General features: G+C 46.1%; 1 protein-coding gene across 5 annotated transcripts in view; it reads right to left on the bottom strand.

Moving 5' to 3' along the window:
* CHCHD6 (coiled-coil-helix-coiled-coil-helix domain containing 6) overlaps positions 1–25962 on the bottom strand; it is a 252155-nt gene that overhangs the window by 102467 nt on the left and 123726 nt on the right. For all 5 annotated transcript variants that reach the window (XR_011427148.1, XR_002800467.2, XR_011427147.1 and 2 more), the window contains exon 5: positions 6532–6615. Coding sequence is in view for 2 of the 5 variants with exons in the window: in XM_005613810.4 (XP_005613867.3) it covers positions 6532–6615 (84 nt within the window). In the remaining 3 variants the exon portion in view is untranslated. The remainder of the gene's footprint in view (positions 1–6531; positions 6616–25962) is intronic.

The raw sequence follows: 25962 nt of genomic DNA, 5'->3' as shown, positions 1-25962 counted from the left end.
GGGCGAGTCCTCTGAGAAAGCTCCTCCCGGATAAGGGCAGCCCTTCCCACTCATGCCCTCCAACGACCTTTGGGACCTGGCTTCCACCAGATCCCCCTCTCAGAAAGATGTCACGAATTCTCCTCCCAAAAATATGCTCAAGTCGCTCCCTCTTAACTACCAATGTTCTCTCTTTGATGAAATTCTTGAAAGAGCGGTCCATACCTGTTTCCTCCACTTCCCGCCTTCACTGCAGGCCCTAAATCTACATGTAACCCAGCTTCAGTCTCCACTGCAGTCCTGAAGAGGCTCCCTCAACATAACTCACATGTCCACATGTCCTTCAGAAGGCAACGAAGAGGCCTCTTCTCAATTCTAGTCCTCTGTGACCTGCAGCATTTGGCCCTGTTGTCCACATTCTCCTGAAGCTCTTCTCTCTGAGCTGAGCTGGGAGGCAGTGCAGTGTGGTGGAAAGAGCAGAGACTTGGAGCTCTGACTTCATCCATCAGCTGCATGGCTTCTGGCAGCTCAATTAACCTGATTCTCAGTCTCTTCATTCATAAATTGTGTAACATAATCTACCTTGCAGGGTTGCTGCAAAGATTAGTGATAACTTCTGTAAAAGAGCCTGGCACATAGCGTAAGTCCACAAAAGTGTAGTGGTTGTCATCTTGTAGGACAGAGAACTCTATGTCTGACACTTCTCAATCATCTGCTGGTCATCTCCACTTCCTATGTGCATGTCTACAATTAAACTGGTGACCTTCACCACGGGTAGTGGCTCACTTGAATTTTTCTCTTTCTCTAATGGCACCTAAATTCTGAACATTCAAGCTCAAATCTCTGTCCAGCTTATAGCCCTTCGAGAACTCCCAATGTTATCCTAAAGGAAAGCCACTCTTATCAGCCAATCATCCAAAGCCCCTCACATTCTGACCCCAACTTTATTTTTACAGCTTTACCATCCACTACCAAACGCTACATGAAGCACCTCAGCTGAGGTCTCTATCCAGAAGCCCCACCTTCTCCATGCCCTGCCCATGGGCTGACCGCTATATCCTGTTCATTCTCCAAACACAACTTCCGCCAAGAAGGCCTCAGCAAAAGCTCCCTCTTTCTCCTCCTGGAACCCCCACTGCATCACTCCTTCCTGCTTGAGCACACGTGCTTTCCTTTCTTTATTCTTGCGAACATTTACTGAGCACCTCTTTCATGCCAGACCTTGCACCCACCCTGATGAATTAGAGCAGCAAGGACTTGGAGCTCCCAGACCTTCCCAGGCTGGAAGGGAGAAAGCCACAGACGCCAGCAGCCACGAGACAGCGTGGTGAGTGCTAGAACACGAGACAGGGACATAGGTCCTGGGAGAGTGCAGAAGAGGGGGTGCTGCGTGATGCTGCTGGTGCCTGCAGACAGGCCTGCCTTCCTTAGCTGCACTGGATTTTTTATTAAGTATAACACATACTGACAGAGAAGTGGAAAACCTTCCAAACACAGTTTGATGAATTCTCACTAGTGAACACACCTGTGTAACCAGCACCCCCATCAGGAAAGGGAACCTTAGCCCCTCACCCCTGCGTGCGTGTTCCCTTAGTCACTGTTCCCCAAAGGGCACCATTATCCACTTTCTAACACTACAGATTAGTTTCACTCTGTTTGAACCTCGTAGAAATGGACCCATCCAGAGTGTGTGTGCGCCTCTATGTCTGGCCCTTTAGCTTAGTGTTCTTCTGGGGAGAGTCACTCACATCACTGCCTGTGGCGGCGGCTTGTTCATTCTCATTCCTGTGCGGGCCTCCACTGTGACAACTCCCATGTTTATCCACTCTACTGTTGACAGTTTGGGGCTATCATGAATGATGCAGCAATGAAAATCCCACAGCATTTCTCTTGGTGAACCTAGGGACACATTTCTGTTGGGGATACAACTGCTGGGTCATGGGGTATACGTACGTGCAGCTTCAACAGACATTGGATAACAGTTTCCCAAGGTGGCTTTGCTAACTGACACCCACGCCAGCAGTATTTGACAGCTCCGGTTAAACCACAGCTCTTGTGTCCATCATGCCCATGTTAGCCATTCCACTGAGTACGCCATGGCATTCCCTGTGGCTGTAACTGCATTTCCCTGGTGTGGGTGAGGCTGGGCCCTTTTCACAAATTCCTGACCAGTGGGCCATCTTCTCCTGTGAAGTAGAATTTCCCGTATTTAACTCCTCCTCCTCTGAACCCTACGGCAGCTCCTGTTTTCCTGAACAGACTCAATTGACACCCCTAGGGACACCAGGCAGGGGCTGTTCAGTGCTGTCACTGAGAAGGCTCAGGCTTTGGCAGGATCACACGACAGTTGTTCCTTAAGAAAAGAAAACCTGAGTAGAAGCAAAGAGAAAACCAGGAGAAAGCCGGGATGGTGAGTGCTCCCAACAGCGGCAGGAAGGCAGATTCACATTCCGAGAGAAAGAGCCCCAAATCCAGGAAGAACACACATCATTCCCAAATTCCTCCCTGCCTCAGTCTTTGAAGCTCGACCTGGAAAATGCCCCCTCTACCTTGCAGTTGCTGAGTTTGGTAAAAGTGAGACCCTTTTTACAAAGCCAGCAGGTCCCCTGGTCACGGGAAATAGCTCTGGCGCACCGTCCCGTCTGGGGTCCTAATCCTCAACACCTCCCTCCCCTCCCAAACTGGATTGTGAACATGTGAGGCAGGACCCTCTACTGTCTGAACCATCTCTGGGCATTTAACAAAATCAGTGAATGTGGGATTAATGAATGGCCATGCATTTATTAAAGAAGGGGAAAGAGGATGGAAATAACACAAAAGAGAATCAAATATTTCTATCTCAGGTACTTTCATACAAATGGTCACTCACCCCCAAAACAATCGGCAGGTTAGTCTTAAAATTCCCATTTCAAAGATAAGAAAACTGAGGCTATGGAATTTAAACACTCTGCTCAGAGTCACAAGGCTGTTAAGTTACTGACTCAGAACCAGGACTGCAGCCTGCTGGACTCCAAATCCTGCTCGTCCCCGACCCTAGTCGGCCCCATGGCCGAAGGCAGGCGACACCCTTGGCCAGCCTGAGTAGTCAGCTCAACAGCTGTCAGGGTCTAGTTCAGAGCCACTCAGCACCGAGGTTTCTGCTAAAAGACAACAGTGTGCTGGTTCTGAAGGGGCACAAGTCTCCCTGATACCCATGATAGCTGGACGCAGGCGTGGTGTAGGTGGAGCCCACTCCTGGTTCTTTTGTTTCCACAGGAAATCACAAAGTGGCAGGTGAGCAAACGCTCTGGGAGACCAGTTAACATGGCCAGAGGTTCAGCGGCCATGACTCTGACAGTCACAGGTGGCAGAGAGTTGCATCTCCCTAGGCCATATGCCTCACATATGGAAATGGGAAAGGGCCTTGCTCTCTCTCACAGGCACGTGAGAAACACCCACATGGTCCCCACACTGCTCTGCACACTGAAGGACTGATGGGCACCATGGCAGGAATCCGAGAAAAGCCCAACGAGGCTTGGAGAGGAGGCTTCTCCATCCTGCAGAGCGGGCCATCCTTGAAGATAAAATCCATCCCAGCACACATGCATGTGCGTGCACGTGCACACATTCATCCATCAAATCCAACCCTGGAGCATTATGATTGGAAATAGAATCCTCAGGACCACCATGTGCTAGAGAGTGGAGTCAGCACTTGCCAGGCACCTAGCATATGATAACACCTTTGCAGATGTTACCCCCTGCTGCCCCTATCAACTCCCTGCAGAAGGCATTAGTATCTCCATTTTAAAGATGGAGAAACTGAGATGTGGGGGTTGGCCCAGGAGTATTGTGGTTAATTTTGTGCTCTCCACTTCGGCGGCCCAGGATTTGTGGATTCAGATCCTGGGTGCAGACCTACACGCTGCTCATCAAGCCCTGCTGTGGCAGCATCCCACATACAAAATAGAGGAAGACCGGCATGGAAGTCAGCACAGGGACAATCTTCCTGGGGAAAAAAGAAAAAAAGAAGAAAAAGAAGAAGCTGAGAAGTGAGGAAGTGCGGTAGCTGCAGAGAGTGACGATGAAGAGCTGCACACAGGCCCAGGTCCATCACTAACCCGTGCTGCCCTCTGCTCCACAACCTGTGTGTGAACACCAAGTCTGGGGTTTGCTGCCAGGTACCAAAAGACCCTCACAAGGCCCCTGCACCCCCAGCAGCTCACTGCTCTCTGTGGCAACATGGAAAAGCCCCCTCACTTAGACTTGCTATGTGGGCGTGAGGAACAATTACTCAGAAAGATTATAAAGCAAGGAGCCCTACAGAATATGATTTCCACACTCAAGAATAATCATCCAGAGGATAGATACTGCAGTACAAAAGGGTCAAGAAGTCTCCTCCCTCTCGACAACAAGTCTGGATTCTGTGCAGGCTTTCCCTACCTGCCAAGCACAACGGGCCAACCTGGAGCAGCATCCTACAGGCAGAAGGGCAACAGGGTTCCAGCCGGAGGCCGGCGGACACGCCGTGGTGCCTCCATGAACCCAGGCCTCCACCTCCTCCATCCCAACCTTCCCTCCCCCGTGACCACGCTCCCAACTATTTCGGGTGGTCAAGGACGATTCAGCAGCTGTTCCAAGTTTCTCCTGAACAGGTTTTCACCATCAATTTCTAAACTTAAAAGGAAATGGGAACGAAAAGGAAAGGCACTTGATGACTAGAAGGCCTGAAGCTGTGTGTACAGGAGCTGAAAATGTCAAGGTCCAAGAGTATTCAACAAAGGAAAGCAGAATTACATAAAAGCAACGGCGAACAAAAAAGATTGTTGGATGCTGTGTCTTCCACCTTCCCAGCCATTACAGGAATAAAATCATCTACGGAGAAGATGGAAAACCTTTTTCAAAATGGATACAAGTAAGCCTCACAACCGAGCCTCTCTGTTCCCCTTTCTCCCTCCCTTCCATCTCCATCTCCTTCCCACCTCCAGCTCCTGGGATGTTGGAAGTGCTTTCCTTTTTTGTATTGTCACCAGCAAAATGCTGGCATTTAAGAGGCGGAAAGGAGATCCTGTTTTTGCACTTCCTTCTGGAAGCATTCAATAACTGTTCACGATCATGTAGGAAAACCTCATTTAAAAACAAAAAAAGCCTACATCTGCATCTGGAAGGAGTCTGGATCTCACTATGAAGAGTGGGGAAGAACAGATGAGACAGGGCTTGTCCAGGAGAATCTCCTTTCCTTCAGCAAAGCAGAGGATGTTTTAAGGAGGAGAGCTGGAGTAGAGATGAGAATGGACAGTGACAAGGGGAAGAGACAGATTTTAGGGGAGGAAAAATGCTGTGAGGTTACTTCCCTTCCACCCCAAACAGACACACACACAAGGCTTCTAGGAGCCAAACTCAGAGAGAGGAGCACAGCGGGAGACCGCAGAATTGCACACATAAAAAATTCTGTGCCTACAAGCATATGGGCGACTGTGGCAATTACAGCTATGGCTGGTGGCATTTTTTTACCCTTTTCCAGGATCTCAAATCATAATCCTTGTCATTACAGCTATAGTCAAACCTGGGCAGGAGGCTATTCAGGAAACATTTGCTTGTTAAGGGCCATCTCTATAAGTGGCTCAGGGTGCAATGCCAACCCTCAGGACCACGGGGCTGTCACCGTAGAGCTTCATGTTCACATCTCAATGCTGGCTGGCCCCTAAACCCCTGCAGGGGATGGACAGGAGGGTGTCCACAGAGCAGGAGGAACCTCCCTCCTGTCCCCATTGCCTGGAAATCCAGAAAAGCACGATCCGCGTGGAGTGCCACAGGAGAAAACCCCCTTGGAAATCAGGCCCCTCTAGCACACTGTCAATTTCAAAGCTCCCAAACCGTGACAAACGATTCTCGAAGATTTGCTGGCAATAAGCTGATGGCTCAGGTTGCTTGGCATGCTGTCTTGGGCACGAGGGAGAACAATTTTTTTAACCTCTCAACCATCCCCTCCCACATTTTAAGCCGTTTCTTTGAAAAATCTAACATGATCAACAAATTAAGCCCCTCAAAAAAGTAAGCAAGTTATCAAATGAATTTTCAAGAGTTGGTGTAGGCTTAAGAAAAAGGAAAGATGGTGTGTCTTTGAATCTCATTCATTTCAAAGGCTTATTCTTAGAAAAGGAGACTGTGTGTAGCCATGGTGCACTTTGATCTCCCGACTCCCAGGAGAAAATCAATAACACAACTTTAATATATTTGTATGGCAAGACTTCACGTTATTATTATTTTTATCCAGTGTGGCTTAACTGAAGTGAGAAAGTAAACCGGGTCTCAGCACTGCCCTGTGGTAGAAGGGAATTTCTTCTAAATTGAACTATAGCAGAGCCAGCCACATTCAACAAAATGGGGGCCAATTAAAAACCAATTATCTCTGTGAATGCAACTTGTTGAAAGGTTGGGGGTGTGGTGCTCGCTGCAGCGTGCAGGAGGGCGTGTCTGCAGGGAGCTGGCGAGCCCTTCTCCCCACGAGGCAGTGGATTCTGTCAGGCGCCTTTAGGACCTGGCCCCGGAAAAGGGAGCCAGCGCCAGCCTTACCTTCCTCTCAATGCGCCCCAGTTGCTCCTTATAGAAGGTGTCGCGGCGTCTCAGCTCTGCCTCTCGGCTCTCCAGCTCCCTGACCTGGTTGGAAGAGAACAAAGCTCCCGTTAGCTGGCAGCAGCGTGCTGGGCTGGGGCTGCAGGGAGAAACCAACAGTGACTTCTGCTCACAGCAACGTTCACAATGAGAATGGCAGCGAGGGTGAACTGAAGCCTGTGCTGTGCCAGCTTGCTTACACATCTTGTGTTTCATCACCACACACCTCCAAGGCAGGAAACTGCAGCACCGTTTCACAGGTGACGAGCACTAGCATTCACTGAGCGCTTATGATGCGCAAGTACAGCCCCAGGTGCTTCCCACAGATTCTCCCAATGGACCCTTACAACTTCTCTAGAAGGTAGGTAGGATTATGACGACCCCCGTTATAGAGGAAGAAGTAGAGGGCTAAGCGACTGTCCCAAAGCTCACAGCTATGAGGGAGGAGCTGGGGTCTGAAGCTCGGCAGATGCAGGGCCTGGCCAGGAAGTCACACTGCCTTGAGACCACACAGGCCAGAAGGGCCAGAGCTGTTCTCTGGCCATGGAGTCCTCACACCTGGCACCACAACGTGCCACCAACTAATGCTCTCAGCTATAAGAGGCAGGAACGCCAAAATGCCCTTCTTCTGGTAAGGCCAACACCCTGCTTCAGGGGTCAGGGATCTGAAAGGTGAGTGGGATCAGAAGCCCAGGATCCCAGAGCTGGAGGGGACACTGCTCCCTCACCCATCTGATGGGGAATGAACAGAACTGCTGGGGCACCGGCTGGCGACCCTCCCTCAAGGCTGCAGTTAGGCTGAAGGGATTGGGCGAGTAACCTGGAGCCAGCAAGCCTGGGTTGAACCCACCCCACCCTTAACTAGTTGGGTGACCTCAGTTCCCTACCTCCACCAGGTTCCAGCTTGCTCAGGTACAACAGGTAAACCTGCAACAGAAGTGTCATCCCACGGGGCTCCACAGAAGGTTAAAGGAAACCCCTACAGAAACAGGCAGGATCACAGACGCCCCACAAAGGGACACTTCCATCACGGCAAAGCAGGAACACGTGTCCTCTTCACTGGGACACCCACGTCCCCGGAGCCTCTGAGGACCTTTCTGGGATGAGGCCCCAAGGTCTGCCTCTGCCCGGGGGGCTGAGAACTCTAGAGGACAGGCTTGGTGCGTGCATGGAGGAATAACGTCAGCTGCTCGCCAGCTGTCCCGTGCTAAGGGCCCCGGGCACTAATACACCACTCTAGGGTCTGGGTGCCACCTACTACTTCTCATGACCAACAGCACAAAGCTAGTCAACGACTAAAGGGGCCATGAACCTAAGTCGGCGTAACTGCAAGTGGTGAGCTTCTTCCTTCGAAGCACACACTATGGCGTCACCCTCCTAACTACACACTAACACGCTATGGCGTCACCCTCCTAACCACACACTAACACACGATGGCATCACACTCCTAACCACACACTAACACACGATGGTGTCACACTCCTAACCACACACTAACACACGATGGCGTCACACTCCTAACCACACACTAACACACGATGGCATCACCCTCCTAACCACACACTAACACACAATGGTGCCACCCTCCTAACCACACACTAACACACTATGGCATTACACTCCTAACCACACACTAACACTCGATGGTGTCACACTCCTAAGCACACACTAACACACTATGGCATCACACTCTGCTAACCACACACTAACACACGATGGTGCCACACTCCTAACCACACACTAACACACATGGCGTCAGCACATGGGTTTGAATTGCTCAAAAACAGTAGTTAGGACAAGAACCGACGTCTCTTCCAGCCCACTTACTTGACAATGCTACTCCCCGGGCCTGAAACCTTTCTGAAGCCCCATCAGGGGGGTCAGTAATGAACAGCTGACCATATGACAGTGCCTGAGGGAAGGCTGGGTTTTAAAGGACCACACTGCTCCCAGGGAAGTGCCAGGCTGACGGGGCCTGGCGACGGGCTAACCACCTGAGAGCTGAGTTGTCACACCAGCTCAACCAATGAGAGGCCTGCAAGCTTGAGCAAGTTGCCATCCTTTTCTTATTTTCTCCTTACCTATAGAATGGAGAGGAGTAGTAACTTGGCTACCAAGACGGCTGAGAATATCTAAAAATGCCAAGAAGGTTTCTCGAATGCCTGTGGAACGCCAACACTTCAGAAAAACTAAATACAAACAGTGAGACTAAATGCTGGGGATTTCTCGTGGATTCTTCAAAGGCTGCTGCTGAGGCGGAGTCCCAGGAATGCAAGCATGGCTAATCTGTGCCGGGCCCTTAGCAGCCCGCACTTTACCAGTAACCATCCCTGTTGCAACCACAGGAGAAGATGGTCTGGCACGATGAAGCAGCCAGAACAGGAGCACTCCCAGGGCCCCGGACCTGCCATTTATTGGCCAATAGTTCCAGTCGAGCCGGAAGATGACGTCTAAAAGCAAAACTGCAGCGAGTCTCTGCAGTGTGCCCCACTGGGCCCGAGGGCGGCAGAAGAGGAGGCCCCGGCACACGTCCACCACCAACAGGACGCCTCCTCTGGGCGCTCGCCCGCGGCTCCTGGGCCCATGCCAGCACAGATGTCTACATCAGGGGCGGGACACAGAGCTAAAGCTTCCTTACATGGCGGCTTCCTTAGGCTACAGAGACTGTTCACACACAAGAAGAAAGACTGCGGGTGTGGGGGCCTCCTTCCGTAGTCCCATCAATTTGCAATACGACTAAGCTGTTGTCTAGGAAGGAAGTGACTGGTGTTCAGAGAGCACAAGTCCGTTGCCCGCCAGAACAGAAGCTCTGTGAGGGGGGAGCCTCGCCCACTTCTGGCCTACCCCAAAGCCTCGGCCTCCCTCACAATGAGGCAGAAGGCGGCCAGCCCACCACCTCCATTCCATCCACTCAGAGGCATCAGCTGCCTTCTCTGTTCGTCTCTGAGATTCACATGAAATCCAATGACTGACAACAGACAGGAGGCAACACACAAAAGAGGGCTGTAAAAAGTGAATGCGATACAAACACCTGGACGTCAGCACCTGGCCTCGAGCAGGTGCTCAATGATTCGGTTTTCATGAATGAAAGCAGGCATCAGACGACAGTGGCTGCTCTACATAGCTGCTACAGCCCAACACCTGCTTCCCTATCCTCGTGAGAAGCTATGAGGCAGGCGTCTCTCAGCACGACCATGGAATTAAGGAGGCACAGGCAGGTTTCAGTGACTGATTCAGTAATTTGTGCGTGTGTGTGTGAGGAAGATTGGCCCTGAGCTTGAAGAAGATTTTTGCTGAGCTAAGATCTGCGCCAATCTTCCTCTATTTTGTACATGGGATGCCAGCGCAGCGTGGCTTGAGGAGCGGTGTGCAGGTTTGTGCCTGGGATCCAAACTTATGAACCCTGGGCCACCAAAGCAGAGTGTGCAAACTTAATTACTAAGCCACTGGGCGGGCCCCTGATTCAGTAATTTATCAGAACACTATTGGCTATCTGCCACGTGACAGACACTATCATAAAGGGGCTGGGAGCACAAAAGGGAAATGACAGAGAAAGTTTCTTTTCTCATGGAGCTTAGATCCCAGCGGGAGAGACAAATGTGTGCACAGATAAATAAGATAATTTCAGAGAGAGAGACATGCTGGGGACACTACAGACAGAATAACTTGCAGGGTAGTGGGCTGCTCTTTTCTCTAAGAAGATTTCCAAGACAGTCTTCTGGGGAAAATAATACTGAATACAGCATGCTGTCTCCAATACAGAGGTAAAACATCACCACTATGAAGATCTACTTGGTGGATTGAATGGAGAACTGAAAGGAATCTCTGGTGATTTAGTCAAGGATTTCCTCCAGTCAAGAGAGCACAGTGAGCTCACACTTCGATGCATCCACTCTGCTGCAAACACAGAGCCAGGGCAGACGAAATATAAGAACAAAAGACCAAAAAGACATGGCCAGCTTCAAAAACAAGATTAAAATGTCCAAGAGAACAGAAATGCAAAGCAGTAGGTGAGGCTGAAGCCACAGGCCCGCTGGGCTCCGGGTCTGGAGCCAGCAGAGGCAGCCAGAACAAACCCTGCTCCACAGATGTGGCGCTGGAGCCAGGTTTGCCACCCGGAGCCTCAAGCTCCCCAAGAATAAGAAGTTGATGCAAAACTTCCTGAAGAGACCACTGCAGGGCCATGGTTTTCAGTTTGCTTGAACCTAGGTTCACCCCAGAGGCCCCAGCCCCAGGCTCAGCTCCCAGGCCACGAGTGGACCACACGCCCCAGGCGCAGCTCTCAGGCCACAAGTGGACCACACACCCCAGGCACAGCTCCCTGGCCACGAATGAACCACACGCCCCAGGCTCAGCTCTCAGGCCACAAATGAAACACATACCCCAGGCGCAGCTCCAAGGCCACGAATGAACCACACGCCCCAGGCTCAGCTCTCAGGCCACAAATGAACCACATACCCCAGGCGCAGCTCCAAGGCCACGAATGAACCACACGCCCCAGGCTCAGCTCTCAGGTCACAAATGAACCACATACCCCAGGCTCAGCTCTCAGGCCACAAATGAACCACATACCCCAGGCGCAGCTCCAAGGCCATGAATGAACCACACGCCCCAGGCGCAGCTCTCAGGCCACGAATAAACTACACGCCCCAGATGTAGCTCTCAGGCCACGAGTGGACCACACGCCCCAGGCTCAGCTCCCAGGCCATGAATGAACCACACACCCCAGGCTCAGCTCCCAGGCCATGAATGAACCACACACCCCAGGCTCAGCTCCCAGGCCACGAATGAACCACACGCCCCAGGCGCAGCTCCGAGGCCACGAATGAACCATACGCCCCAGGCGCAGCTCTCAGGCCACGAGTGGACCACACACCCCAGGCACAGCTCCCAGGCCACGAATGTACCACACGCTCCAGGCTCAGCTCCCAGGCCATGAATGAACTTTACGCCCCAGGCTCAGCTCCCAGGCCACGAATAAACCACATACTCCAGGCTCAGCTCTCAGGCCACGAATGAACCATATGCCCCAGGCGCAGCTCTCAGGCCACGAGTGGACCACACACCCCAGGCACAGCTCCCAGGCCACAAATGTACCACACGCTCCAGGCTCAGCTCCCAGGCCATGAATGAACTTTACGCCCCAGGCTCAGCTCCCAGGCCACGAATAAACCACATACTCCAGGCTCAGCTCTCAGGCCACGAATGAACCACACACCCCAGGTGCAGCTCCCAGGCCATGCATGTACCACACACCCCAGGCTCAGCTCCCAAGCCACGAATAAACCACATGCCCCAGGTGCAGCTCCCAGGCCACGAATGAATCATATGCCCCAGGCTCAGCTCTCAGGCTACAAATGAACCACATACCCCAGGCACAGCTCTCAGGCTACGAATGAACCACATTCCCCAGTCCCTCAGCTCCCAGGCTACAAATGAACCACGCACCCCAGGCTCAGGACCCAGGTCCATGGGACCAGCCTGACCACTGTGGAGATGGGCCTCAGAAGGCCACAGTCACACCTAGCCCTGCACCTGGGGGCAGGTGTAGGCAACCACAAAAATGCCAAGCAGGGAGAAAAGGCCATGCAGAAAATGAGAGAGAAAACAAAGCAAAGCAAAACAAGGCAAAAAGCAAACTTTCTACTCAAAATGAGCATGCAAACCAAAGCCCAAATATATGAAGAAATGTAATGCTTAGAAAGGCTACCATAAAATTGGCAACTGGAATACAAGTTCACTCCAGATGAAATTAATTTTATGAGACACTATGACAAAGGATTTTTTAAAACTTTTTATTATGCAAAAATTAAAACACAAGACAGAATAATATAATAAAACTGCAGATAGTCATCACTAAACTTCAAAAATTATAAACTAAAGGAAATCTTGTTTCACCTATACACTGTATCCTCAAATTTCTTACAGATCATTTCATCTGTTTATACTTCAATATATTTCTCCAAAAGATAACAACTTTTATTTTCCTAAACAGAACCATAGTACCATTGCATGCCAAAAAAAAATTAACATTAGTTCCTTAACATCATCAAATATTCAGCCAGTGTTCAAATTTCCAATTGATAAAGGATTTTTAAATTGCATATTTTAAGGTGTTCAAAAACAAAAATGAAGGAATAATTTCTGATTAAAAAAGAAATTATGAAACAGGCAAACCTGAAAACAGGTAAATATTATAAATTGAAACTTCTTCAACATAAAAAATAAAATGGATAAGATAAACTCTAAGCTGAGGGCAGTAAGGAAGAAATTAGCAAATTGGGAGTTTGAGCCAGAATGTTGCAATGGAAGACAAAGATAAAAAGACATATTCCACCATGTGTCTAATGGCTATTTCAGAAGAATAGCATGGAAAGGATAGCAGAGGAAGACGGGATGGAGGAGGAAGAGAAGGGAGAGAAAAGAGGAGAAGGAGAAGGAGAACAGACGTAAAAGCAGAAGGCAGTTTAGAGGAGGAGAGGGTATGGAGGCTAGGGTGAACGTGAGGTGGGGGAAGGGAGCAAGATGTGGGGATAAGGAGATAGATGTGGACTGGAAGAAAATGAGGGGAGTAGGAAAAGAGGATGTAAACAGAAAATGCCAAATAAAATTATAGGAATAAGTATAAGTAAATCAGTTATCACAATAAATATGCGGTAGACTACTTGTAAGACGGCCCCCAGTGATCCCTCTTCCTGGTACTCATGCCCTTGTGTGATGCCCTCCCCTCAAGTGTGGGATGAACCTAATGACAAACTTCTAATGGATAGAATATTGCTAAAGTAATAGGATGTCACTTTCCAACTGCAAAAGTTAGTGACTTATGTCTTGCTCACACTCTCTCCATCACTCTCTCTTGCTTGCTCACACTGTTGCAGCAAGCTTCCATGTTGTGAGCTGCCCTGCAGAGATGCCCACATGGTAAGGACCTGAGCCAGTGAGGAATTAAATCCCACCAACAGTCACGAGAGGGAGCTTGGAAGAAGGTCCTCCCTGAGCTGAGTCCTCAGATGAGACTGTGGCCCTGGCCACCACCATGAGTACAGTACTGGGAGAGACCTTGAGGCAGAGGCACCCAGCCAAGCTGTGCCCAGATCCCAGGCCCACAGAAACCTTGAGATAATAAATGTCTATTATTTTAAGCAACTAAATTTTGTAATTTATTATTTAGCAATAGTTAACTAATAAAAAAATGTGAATCAACTAGTCTCCCCCTTAAAAGAAAAAGTTTATCACTTTGGATAAAAGAAAGAAAAAGAAAATCCAACCACATTCCATTTACAGGAGACACAAGATCCCATACTAATGGTCTTACACAACAAAAGAAAACCCTTCACTGGATATAAATATATATTGCAGTGTATACTGTTTTGTTTTGTTTACACAAAACATAGAGCATACAAACAGAAATGTAAAAAACACAAAAAATAAGAAAATAATGACTTACCATGAAGAGAAAATAGAACCAGATATTAGAAAACGGCCCAGATGTGAGAATTAACACAGAGGGACTTTAAAATAACTATGATTAATATATTAAAGAATCTAGTAGAAAAAGGTGGACAACATGTGTGAAGAGATGGAGAATTTCCACAAGGAGATGGACATGATCTTGCCTCCATTATTTATGATGAGAAATCAGCTGTCAATCTTATTGCAGACCCTTTGTACATGATGATTTGCTTCTCTCTTGCTATTTTCAAGATTCTCTCTTTGACTCTGGCTTTTCACAGCTTGATTATGATGTGTCTAGGTGTGGATCTCTTTGAGATTTCCTTGTGCACAGCCCACAAACACATTTGGCCTTCTAGATTCCCAGGAATAGGTCAGAGCTTTTCAAAGCCTCCTATGGACATCTCACTGTCTACCTTTTCTTTTTAAGCTTTTGGGTTACCCTATTGTTTGTCCAAACTGTTATGTACCTCCTCAGGCAGCCATGATGTTCAACAATTGCCTCTGATTGTTTTTGACAAATGCCCCCTGGGAAAAGGCTGTTTCCACTGGGCAAGTTTGAGTCATGTCAAATAAAGACAGACTTGCAAATGGGGTCTTCCAGGGAACCACGACATAGAAAAAACAATGACAACTCTCTAGAACGGAGCTGTGAAGGACTCCAATCCTCTTCTGTTCTGTCCAGTGGTTTCTAGGCTGCCATGATTGTTTTTACTGTGACTGTGGCTGTCGGTTTTCAAGGCTACTGCTTAGTGTGGGAGAGGAGGATGGGACTAAGACAACTTAAAATGCCACAAAGCTCACTGTCCTTACTGAGATTCACCCATTTTTCTTGAACAAATGCTCCTGGATTGCTGCAAGCCTTTGGTTAATTTCAGAGTACTGAAAAAAATAGATTCTGACCATTTTCATTGCTTTCATGAAAGAGAGGATTTTCAGAGGTCCTTACTCCACCATTTTGATTGAAACCACCACCAACTATAAAACAGAACCAAATGGAAATGCCAGAAATGAATTTTTAGCACAATATAGCATGAAATCATGGGTTTATTTCAGGACAGAGCAGAGGAAAGAATCAATGAACTTGGAAACAAGTCATTAGAAATTATCCAAATTGAAACACAAAGAGATACAGCATGAAAAATAAAATGGAACAGGCACCCAAGATCTATAGGACAATAGCAAATGATATAGAATTGGAGTTCTGGTAGGAGAAGAGAAAAGCGGGGCAAAAGATTGAAGAGATAAAGGCTAAGAATTTTCCAAAATTAATTAAAGACAACAAATAACCAATCTAAGAAGCTCAGAAAAATCCCAAGCAGGATGCTTTTGTAAAGTTCTTAAATAATTCCTAAAGTAATGGAATATTTTTTGAATAAAAAAGTAATTTCTAGAGCAACCACTAAATGAGTAACAAAAAAGGACACAAATAAAAAGTCAACAGAGGAGATAAAATGGAACTGTAAAATATATTGATTCATCTTCACCCTCTCTCCTGAAAAAACCTATAAGAAATTAGCAACAGAGAAACAAAGAACAGATGGAACAAATAGAAATCAAATATCAATATGGTAGATTTAAGTCCAATCATAAAAATAATCACATTAGCTGTAAACAGACTTAACCCCCGTATTAGTTTCCTATTGCCATTCTATGAATTACCAAAAACTTAGTGGCTTAAAACAATACAAATTTATTCTCTTATAGTTTTAGAAGTCAGAAGTCTCAAATGGGTCTTTTTTGTCTAAAATCATGGTGTTGGCATCATGAATCCTTCTGGATGCTCTAGAGAATCTATTTCCTTACCTTTTTTAGCTTCTAGAGGCTGCCTGCATTTCTTGGCTCATGGCCTCACATCACCGTGACCTCTGCTCCCTCTTCGCATCTCCTTCTCTGTTTTTCCTATCTCCCTTGTTCCCTGATAAGGACTCTGGAGATTACAGTGAGCCCACTTGGATAATACAGGATAACATCCCCGTCAGATGCCCTTAACTTAGTCCCTTTTACCACAGAAGAGAATAGATTCACAGGTTCTGGGGATGAGGAGGTGAACATTTTGGGGGCTATTTTCCTGCCTATTACACTCCCCAAAGAAAAGGCAAAACTCTAGCTATATGTTATTGATAAGAAATGTATTTTAAATATAGAAACACAAATGGGTTTTAAAAAAAGAATGGAAAAAATATATCATGCAAATGCTAAGTATAAGAAAGCTAGTGTAGCTATATTAATATCAGATAAAGGAGAATTCAAGACAAAAAAAAATCAACAGGTATAAAAAGGGACAGTTCATAATCATAAAAGAGACAATTATTCAAAAAGCAAAAATAATTCTAAATGTGTATGCACCTAATAACAAAAATCCCAATGCATAAGCAAATCTGAGTCTAAAGAAGAATATAAACAAATCCACAATCATAGTCGAAGACTTTAATATCCCTCTCTCAAAATATTGATAGAATAACTAGACAAAAAAAAATTAACAAGGATATGGAAGATGTGAACAATATTATCACGCAATGCGACCTAGTTGACATTTATAGAACACTCCATCTAACAACTACAGAAAACACATTCTTCCTAAGTGAACATATAACAGTCATGAAGATAGCTCATATCCCAGGCTATAAAAAATCTAAACTCATACAAATATGAACTCATACAAAGCATGTTCTATGACCGCAGAAGTATTAAATTAGAAATTAATAGTAGCAAAACACCTAGAAAATCCTGAAATGTTTAGAAATTACAAATATTGCTAAATAATCCATGACTCCTAATCAAGAGGAAAATTAGTCCTTAAAAAGAGACTTGGAAATGACAGAGATGATGGGATTCACAGATGAGGACTTTAAAATAGCTATTATAAGTATGTTCCAGGATTTAAAGAAAAATGTGAACATAATAAGATAAATGGAAAATACTAAAAAGAACCTAATAGAATTTTGAGAGCTGAAAAGTGAAATGTTTGAAATGAAAGGTTGAAAAAGTAAATACCACCTCAGTAACCTGTGGAATAATTTCAGTATCAGTTGGTAACATACATGTAATCAGATTCCTGGCGGAGCGGGTGGTAGTAGAAAAATATTTGAATATTTTAAGAACAATGGACAAAAAAGTTCTAGATATGTTAAAAAGTATAAATCCATAGATCCAAGAAGTTTAACTAACCAAATAACTAATAAATACAATGTGATGAATGCTACAATAGAAATATACAAACTGTATACCTATGATAAGTTTAAAATACGTAATTTTCCTTGATTTACAAAACAAACCAAACAAACAAACAAAACCTTACCCCAAAGAACTGCTGTGCCCAGATGGCTTCACTGATTAATTCTATCAAATATTTAAGGAAGAAATCACATCATTTCTAAGCAAATTCAGCAAAGAGAGAAGGAGGGAAGGAAGAAATCACATCATTTCTAAGCAAATTCAGCAAAGAGAGAAGGAGGGAAGGAAGAAATCACATCATTTCTAAGCAAATTCAGCAAAGAGAGAAGGAGGGAACACTGTCTAACTCATTCTATGAGGCTATTATAATAGCAAACCAAACTAGGGCATTTCAAGAAAAGAAATTTACAGACCAATATCACTTAAGAAAAGAGATGTAAAAATCCTTAACAAAAACATTAGCAAATCAATTCCTTCAATATGTAAAAAACACAGCACTTCATGATCAACTGAGATTTATGCCAAGAGTACAAGGTTGCTTTAACATGTAAAAATCAATCAACATACTCACCATACTAACAAATAAAAGAAGTGAAATCATATTATCATTTCAAATACAGTCACGTGCCACATAAAGATGTTTCAGTCAACAATGGACCACATATACAATGGTGGTCCCACAAGATTAGTACCACGTGGCCTAGGTGTGTAGCAGGCTATGCCATCTAGGTCTGTGTAATATGATGCTCACACGACAAAATCACCTAACGACGTGTTTCTCAGAACACATCCCTCTCACATGTGACGCATGACTGTAGATGCAGGAAAAGCATTTGACAAGATACAACACCCATGTATGAAACAAAGCCTTCCGGTAAACCAGTAACAGAAGGAAATTTCCTTAACTTGATGAAGAGCACGTACAGAAAATCTACAGATAATATCATACTTATTGGTGAAATATTGAATGCTTTTCCCCTAAGATTGCAGAGAAAAAGTTAAGAAGAATTTAGAAAATTTGAATAATAAAATTAATAAGATTGGTCTAATAAACATATTTCTAGAAGCTCTACCCAAAATTGAATATTTATATTCTTTTAAGGGTTGAGTGGCACATTTGCAAAAACTGATCACTCTTTTAGTCACACCCACAAAAATTAACAAATTTCAGTGTATCAATATACAGATTTACTTCTCTGATAACAATATAATTAAATTATAGATCAATAATATAAAAGTTAAAAATGGGTTTGGTGATATGCTTTGCTAAATAACTCACAGGCTAAGAGAAAATAAGTAATAGAAATTTCAAAATTACAAGAAGGAAAGTTCTACATTAAAAAAAAGTGTGACAGAGCTAATGAAGTATCTGAGAGGTCCATTAATGGCCTTAAGTGCTTTACTTTTAAAAAATTGAGGCAAACAAAAAAATTTCTCATTTCATGTATGAATAACACAAGACTCAGATTAAGCGACTTGCTCCAGCTCACACAGATGCAGGGCTATGAACACAGGTTTCCTGACTTCAGGTTCACCAACTCACAACATTCCATCCTGAACCGTGCGTTTTGATAATATAAAATCAACGGTTGACCTCAAACTCGATGCCTCTAAGACCATGTACTATAACAGAGCTTCTCAAACATTTAAAGTGCATTTGAATCACCTGGAATTTTGACAAAATACAGATTATGAATTACAGGTCTGGGATGGGCCCAAGATTACACATTTCCAACAATCTCCCAGATAATGTTACTTTGAGTAACAATGCACTAGATCACGCCTACAAAAAAGATACATGATGGGTATAATGACATCTCACAGACCCAGCAAGATCCCTGATGGGCCTAAATTATGTTCCACACAACCCTTCCTGCAGATTAATGATAATGTACTCTAATTTTAAAAGATGATGTAGAGTAGTAGTTTAAGAAAGTGGGCTTTAGAAGTAGAAAACACTAGATTTGCATATTAGATTTGCCACTTCCTACCTAGTGACCTTGGTCCGGTCAGAACTTCTCTGGGTCTCAGTTTCCTAATCTGTACAATGGGGAGGTTATTACCACCTATATTTCATGAGGTTGCAGTTAAATAAGATTCTGCACATAAAGCATTACATGCAGTATCTGGTACACTGTAGTTTTGAAAAACATAAATGGCAGACAAGAGTGATTAGCATGATGATAAAAGTGTTATTATTAAACATTCAACAAGAAAAGAAAATATATCTATCCACAATCATAATGGATAAAAGACTTTTAATGCCAAAGGCAAATCTTGAAGACAAATAGAACTCTGAGATGATCTGAGAGATGACCTGCACTTGAACTGACCCTGAGATGCTCTGGGTTGTTCTGTGTCAACTTCTCTCTCACGCAGGCCACACCTAAGTGTTTCTTCTTCCTTATTACATCTTTATGTCCTGTTTCTTAACATGTCTATGTATAGTAACTATCACAGATGTCTTCTTTTGTAAAAATGTCTTTGGATTTTTCTATTGATACATAATTCACATGCCATAAAATGTACTCTTTTAAAATCTACAATTCAATAGTTATTAGCATATTCATTAGGTTGTACAACCATCACTACTATCTAATTCCAGAACATTTTCGTCACCCCAAAAAGAAACTCTATCCATCAGCAGTCAATCCCCATTTTCCCATATACCCACCCCCTAAATGTCCATCAACTGATGAATGGATTTTAAAAATGTGCTATCTCCACACAATGGATTATTATTCAGGTATAAAAATATCTGAAGTTCTGATACATACAACAACACGGATGAACCTTAAAAACAGTATGCTAAATGAAAGTAGCCAGAGATTTATATGAAATAACCAGAGTAAGAAAGTAGATTAGTGGTTTCTAAGGGCTAGGAGGAGGGGAGAATGTGAACCGACTAAGGGGGTCCAGGGTTTCTTTCTGGGTGATGAAAATGTTCTAAGCTTAGATTGGGGAGATGGTTGCACAACTCAGTGAATATACTAAAAACCACTGAACTGTGTATTTTAAATGAGTGATTTTATGGTATATGAATTATAGATCAATAAAGATGTTAAAAAACAGGATTACAAAGGAAACCAATTCTATTGAAATAAAGTTATCAAAATATTAAGGAAAAAAAAAGACTTGCAGTTGGGAGACCAGTTGGAAGGCCGATGCGGTAATCCAGGTTAGAGATGAGGAGGAGGACTAGATCGAAGCCTGGTGGAAGTGGGAAGAGGATCCAACGGGAGAGGACGGACTAACTAAACGCAAGGGAGGAGGAAGGAAACACAGTGACTCCCCCCGTCTCTGGACTGAAAACAGGAAACTGTATCCACCTATACTGTGAAAATAGATGAAACAGGACACCTTGTATTTATATGTGTCATCTATACATAGCTACATTTATTTACACAGCTAATGTGGTATTTAGCACAGGGATATGCTTACATAAACTGCCAAGTGTTGCCAGATGCTAACTTGAGATGTGCATGTACTTGTGTGTATACAGAGATATGTTGCAAGACGACAAATCGTGTGTTTGCTTGTCTGTTTTCCCGCTTGTACTCCTTCTAGACTGCAAGTTCCTGGAGGTTGGAGACCATGTTGTGTTTACCACAAGAATAAAATGAACGATGTTATCAGGAAATTGATTTGGGGGTAGGGAGTATGCTAATCTTTAAGAAGATAGTACACTGCGATTAAGAGCCTTGGGTTCAAATGCTGGCTTTAACACTTATTTGCCACGAGATACCGGACGGGGTGTTTGATTTCTCTGAATGCAGGTTTCCTCACAGGGTTGCCATAAGAGTTTGCCGTGATGTTGCCCTGATGTAGGGGTCCTGAGAATGCCTGGGTGTGTCTGCTCTGAGTCTGAAGGAGAAATTATGTCCAAAGCCTCCAGCTCTCCCTTCCTTCCGTAACTCGGCTTAGACACGGCACACTGCTCCTTGGGGTCAGCACAGTTCCGGAGGCGGGCTGCAGTTTATCATGGGAACACAGACCCGCAGACCTTCCTTCACGGACTGCCAAATGGATCCTCTCCAGGAGAGGAGTCGGGGCTTCCGGGCTGCAGAGGCACTGTTGGGCCCAGGACCAAGGCCCAGCTCCTCAGAGTCTATGGAGAAATCAGGAGAGTCCACTGCTCTAGGATCACCCTCCTCACTTCCAAAACCACCTGTTGTGTCAGGAAAGAGAGGGCAACTCAGCAATGGGCCATGGAGGAGTGCTCAAAACCACGTTTTTTTCCCTTAATACTCAATGCACATTTTCTAAGAGTCACTGATGCCTTGCAGAAAACTTTGAAAAAACATCCTATTACCAGACCATCTGCTGAAATATCGTAGGCTCTCTCTGCAGCCCCCATCTCCTTTTATTACCAGGGAAAGCTGCATGAAAATGGTCTCATTCTGAAGGCTTGTGTCTGCTCATGCTGCTTCCGTACCAATCTCCACCCACTGGCTGCAGTGCTGAGACGCCCCCCATCCGTAGTGCGGACACAGTGCCCACATCTGGAGGATGAGAGAACCGAGGCTGCAGGTGTGAGGGGTAACAGGACAGACGGCCTCCAAAGCAACCTAAGCCTGCTGTCCCGACATAGCCAGAGGAAGAAAAGAACAAGACCACAGGAAAGGAGGCCGTGGGAAATGTGCACTGCCAGTAAACTCTATGCATGTCACACACTTGGCCCAATGAGCACCATGCTCTCTGCAGACTTACTCCCTCTTAGCAACACCCAGATATTGGGCAAAAAGTATAATAGTGGTTATAACAGAAAGAAGAATCAGAGAAGTCTCGTGAAACAATCAGGGACAAGTCAATAAAAGCAGCAGTGACCATTTATTAACAGTTAATAAATAATTACTTAAGTGCTCCTTTAATTCACACAACAGCCCGGTGAGGTAGAGAACTATTATTAAATCCACTTAAAAGGCAAGAAAAATGAGGCACAGAGTAATTAAGTCACCCAGAGCCGCACAATCAGTACATGGTAGAGCTAAAATTTTAAAGTATGGGCCTCATCTCCCTGAGGAATAAAGTCCTACCTGGTATAATTTTCCAAGCCAGATGGTATTAAGAAGCCACAATATCACCTCTGCAGCTTCTAACAGAGTTTTAAGGCACAGGAATGATAAGGGTCGGAGATTAAATACAGCCACTCCGGTGCCCGATTCCCTTTAACGGTGGGGCAGCAGAGATGGGGTGGGCAGGAGGAACCCCAGATCAGCACAGAGCAACAGTGAACTACATGGGCCCGCCTGCATGAAAGCCCCAAGAGACTGCCCAGTCTCCTCTGGAAAAGAAGGCTGGCGAGGTGCCCTCCTCTAACACACTCCTTGTCACTCAGCATTGTTTTCGACTGCTTATCTGTCCCTCCCATGGATCATGAACCCCCTGAGGACAAGGAACTTTTGTCTCCCATCTGAGGCTTTGAGCTCAGGGTGAGGATCACTAAGCATTTGCTGAACAGATGAAAGAATGAGTCAGGAAAGAAGAAAGTCAAGCCAGCGCCCATGAGCTGCATGATCCTATTTTGTTGGGTCTGCTAAGGTGCTTTTGGTTTGGTTTGGTTTTTAATTGAATCAATCACCAGCATTTACAAAACCAGAATTTTTACATAAAAACAATTTGATTTCCATATGAAAAACTGGAAAGTGGGGCATTAGGTGAGTGTGGATGAAAACTGCTGCCTGTGCACAGGACTGCTGACGTACTGGCAACCCGGTGCCAGCCCCCGTCTGTGGGCCTGGTTCCTGGAGCTCAGAGCCTGGACCTTGGTCTCAGGGAGTCCCCACCCCTTGGCATGGCCCACGCCTCCCGCAGATGCCCTGACCTATCAGCACCTCTGCCTCTCCCCATACAAATGTCCTTGCTGCTGCTTCACTCTTTTCTTTGTTCGGCCGGTCACAGAGATGTCCTCGCTGCTCACATAGCTGCACTACTCTTGGAGTAGTGTACTGCAATGAATGAGACACACAGGAGGGGATGGAGAGGTGAACACAACTAACAAGGGAAAAATGTTGGACAGTGCTGAAGGGCTGTGAGGACAGTGACAGCCCAGAGAGGTGGGTGAGGACCGGAGACAATGGGGGCCACACAAGAGCCCTCAAAGAGGTGACGTCTGCACTGAGAGCCCAATGGCAGGAGGGGAGACCCACAAAGATCTGGGGAAGCTTGTTCCCAGTGGAGAAAACACAAACGTGAAGGCCCTAATGTGGGAACAAACGCGACACACTCAAGGTACAGGGAGAAGAGAAAACCAACAAACAGATGGGCGGAGCGGGAGGAGCAGGGAGAGATGGTGTGGAGACAGGCCAGGTTGCAGGAGTGGGGCCTGGCAGGCCATGCCAAGGAGCATACACTGTCTTCTATGAGCAGCGGGAAGCACTGGAGAGTGTTAAGCAGGAGAGTGATATGATCTGATTTATTTATTTTTTAAATCCAGTTCATAAAAGCTGAAATGGAAGGCTGCTGCCCAAGAGGATGGCCTGATTATCTCTCTTCCTGCACCATGCACTTGCAAGCGCAGGCACACAAAATATCAACTGTGGTTATGACAGCTGTATGCTACACAAAGGCAGCAAGGAGAAATCTTTACAGAGGAAATAATATGCAATTTTCTAGCTGAACACCTTTTAAAAAGTAATGATGGAGAATAAAATGCCTGCCTGTGAGTGAGGCAGGGACTGTCTTTCGGTGCAGGGTAACAACATGCCACTTGAAATAAGCAAGAGTGGAGCAGAGCAAGCTTACCCAGTATCGAAATCTACAGGCTGAAAAGACAGAGATGGGGGAGGGAGAAAGGGAGCCAGGATTCAACTCAGCTGCCTGCTGCTTCTCAGTGCAGCTACAAACATTAAGAGTTCAGAGACACTGCTCTGACATGACGTGACTCTGAGCTATAGCTCCTCAAAGAGAACAAGGGCCCATCTACAGCTCCGACTCAGGTCAGAGGGAAATACAGAGCAGAGCCGGCCGAGTGTGTGTGGGCTCTCCCATGCCCAGAGGCTTCCAGAGCAATCCTTTCCCGACCTGATGGGACCCTCAAACCTGAGGGTCAGGTGTGCTAATGGGTTACAAAGCACAGTCCAGAGTGAGGTGAAGGAGTCAGAGAAGCAGCCCTAACTAACCTGGAGCAGGTGGCCTGTGGCCCAGGTCATACTCTGGGCCTATAACTGTGCCAGCAGGCAGGTCAGCAGTGCTTCACGCCTACCAGAGAGATCATGGGCTCTGCACAGCACCGTCCTACCTCTATCATCTGCACCTACAACCTGGGCGGCTAAAACAACGGCATCAAGAACACAGAAGAGCTGCCCTGGGGCCAGCATGGGGCCCACTGGGCTCTGGGTCTGCTCCCTTGACACTGCCCAGAGGCCGACCTGTGGAAGATGGTGGCAGACATCTGATGGCCTGTGAGGCAAGCTATCATGCCTGGGTCCCCGGGGCCATTCAGAAGTCTGCTCAAACTCTGGGGGTCCGTCTATAATCCCTGCCTGGGCTACCTATGGGGATAATGGATACGAGAAAGGGAAGTAACACATTTCTCCGACCTGTCTCAACTGCCGAGAAAGCACCGCCCACTCTACAGTGCAGCTCTCCCTCCTCCACAGACACAGCAGGTTCCCACGACGTCTGCTTTCGGCTCCCACTGTTCCTTCCCAGCAACGCCTCTTTCTCTACACCCCGCCTGCCAGCCTGGCAGGTTCTTCAAGAGTCCGCCCACATGCTCTGTTGTTCTTCGACTGTCCGGGCCCCAGTCAACCCTTCCTTCACCCTCTAAAATCCTGCCTTGGAGTCTTAGGGGGCAGGGGGAGGTCCCCTTCTTCTAAGTGGGGATAGACGTGTGCTCTCTCTGCCCTGGACTTATCAGGCGCAGGCATCTGGCTCAGGATCCAACAGTCCCCATTCCATGAATCTGAATGCTCAATAAATGACACAGAAGGGAGGGACTAACGGAGACCACAGGGACAGCAGCAGGAACAGCAGGACAATGAGGACCTGGCTGGTAGGGCTTCAGAACCTAGGCCCTCCTAGGGGCTCCCCTGCTTCCAGCCGTTCCCTCAGCCTTGCCCTCCAGCCTCACATCCACCGGCGCACACCCAAGACCCCTCCCCTGAATTCCCTCTTTACTTCCAACAGCCAGAGCTGGTTTCTACGGCTGCAATCCAGATCCTGACTGACACACTTCTTCTCTCTCCATCCAAACAGAACTGCTTCTCCCATCTGTACTCCACTGCTTTTAAACATATTTTATAATTATTCTAATTATTGATATACTAATTGATCTATGGCTATCGATCCCCTGAAAACGCAGAAGTTTCCTGAGAGAAGCCCGACATCTCTGCTGTTGGTCTGGCATGGTACCTGCTGGGCAGACCTCTGAACAAATGTATGCTGACCTGAATTTACACTTTAAAGTTAACAAAGTTGTAACTTAGGCCACCTAAAATAATGCTGTACTCTTCAAGAATCTTCTTGGAGGTTATATATTTATTCTCCAACAAATACTTCATCATTATTCTTGCCACTATCTACTGAGTGGTTGTGGGATGAGGACCCCGAACTCAAACTCACATAGCTATTGGATGCCAGAGCTGGGTTTGAACTCAGGCTCATGTAATGATGAAGCCAGCACTCTTTCCACCTGCCCACCCTGCTTCTCGATAGGTCTTCATTAAAGAAATACTACAGGCAAGGCACTGTATAAATTATCCTAACAAAGCTGTTGCTATTCAAAATATTGTTTAGAAACTGTTTTCAGAATTAACATTT

Source organism: Equus caballus, chromosome 16 (assembly GCF_041296265.1).
Source record: "Equus caballus isolate H_3958 breed thoroughbred chromosome 16, TB-T2T, whole genome shotgun sequence".
Lineage (NCBI taxonomy): Eukaryota > Metazoa > Chordata > Mammalia > Perissodactyla > Equidae > Equus > Equus caballus.
The sequence above is the reverse complement of the archived record's forward strand: the minus strand, read 5'-3'. Positions and strand labels throughout refer to the sequence as shown.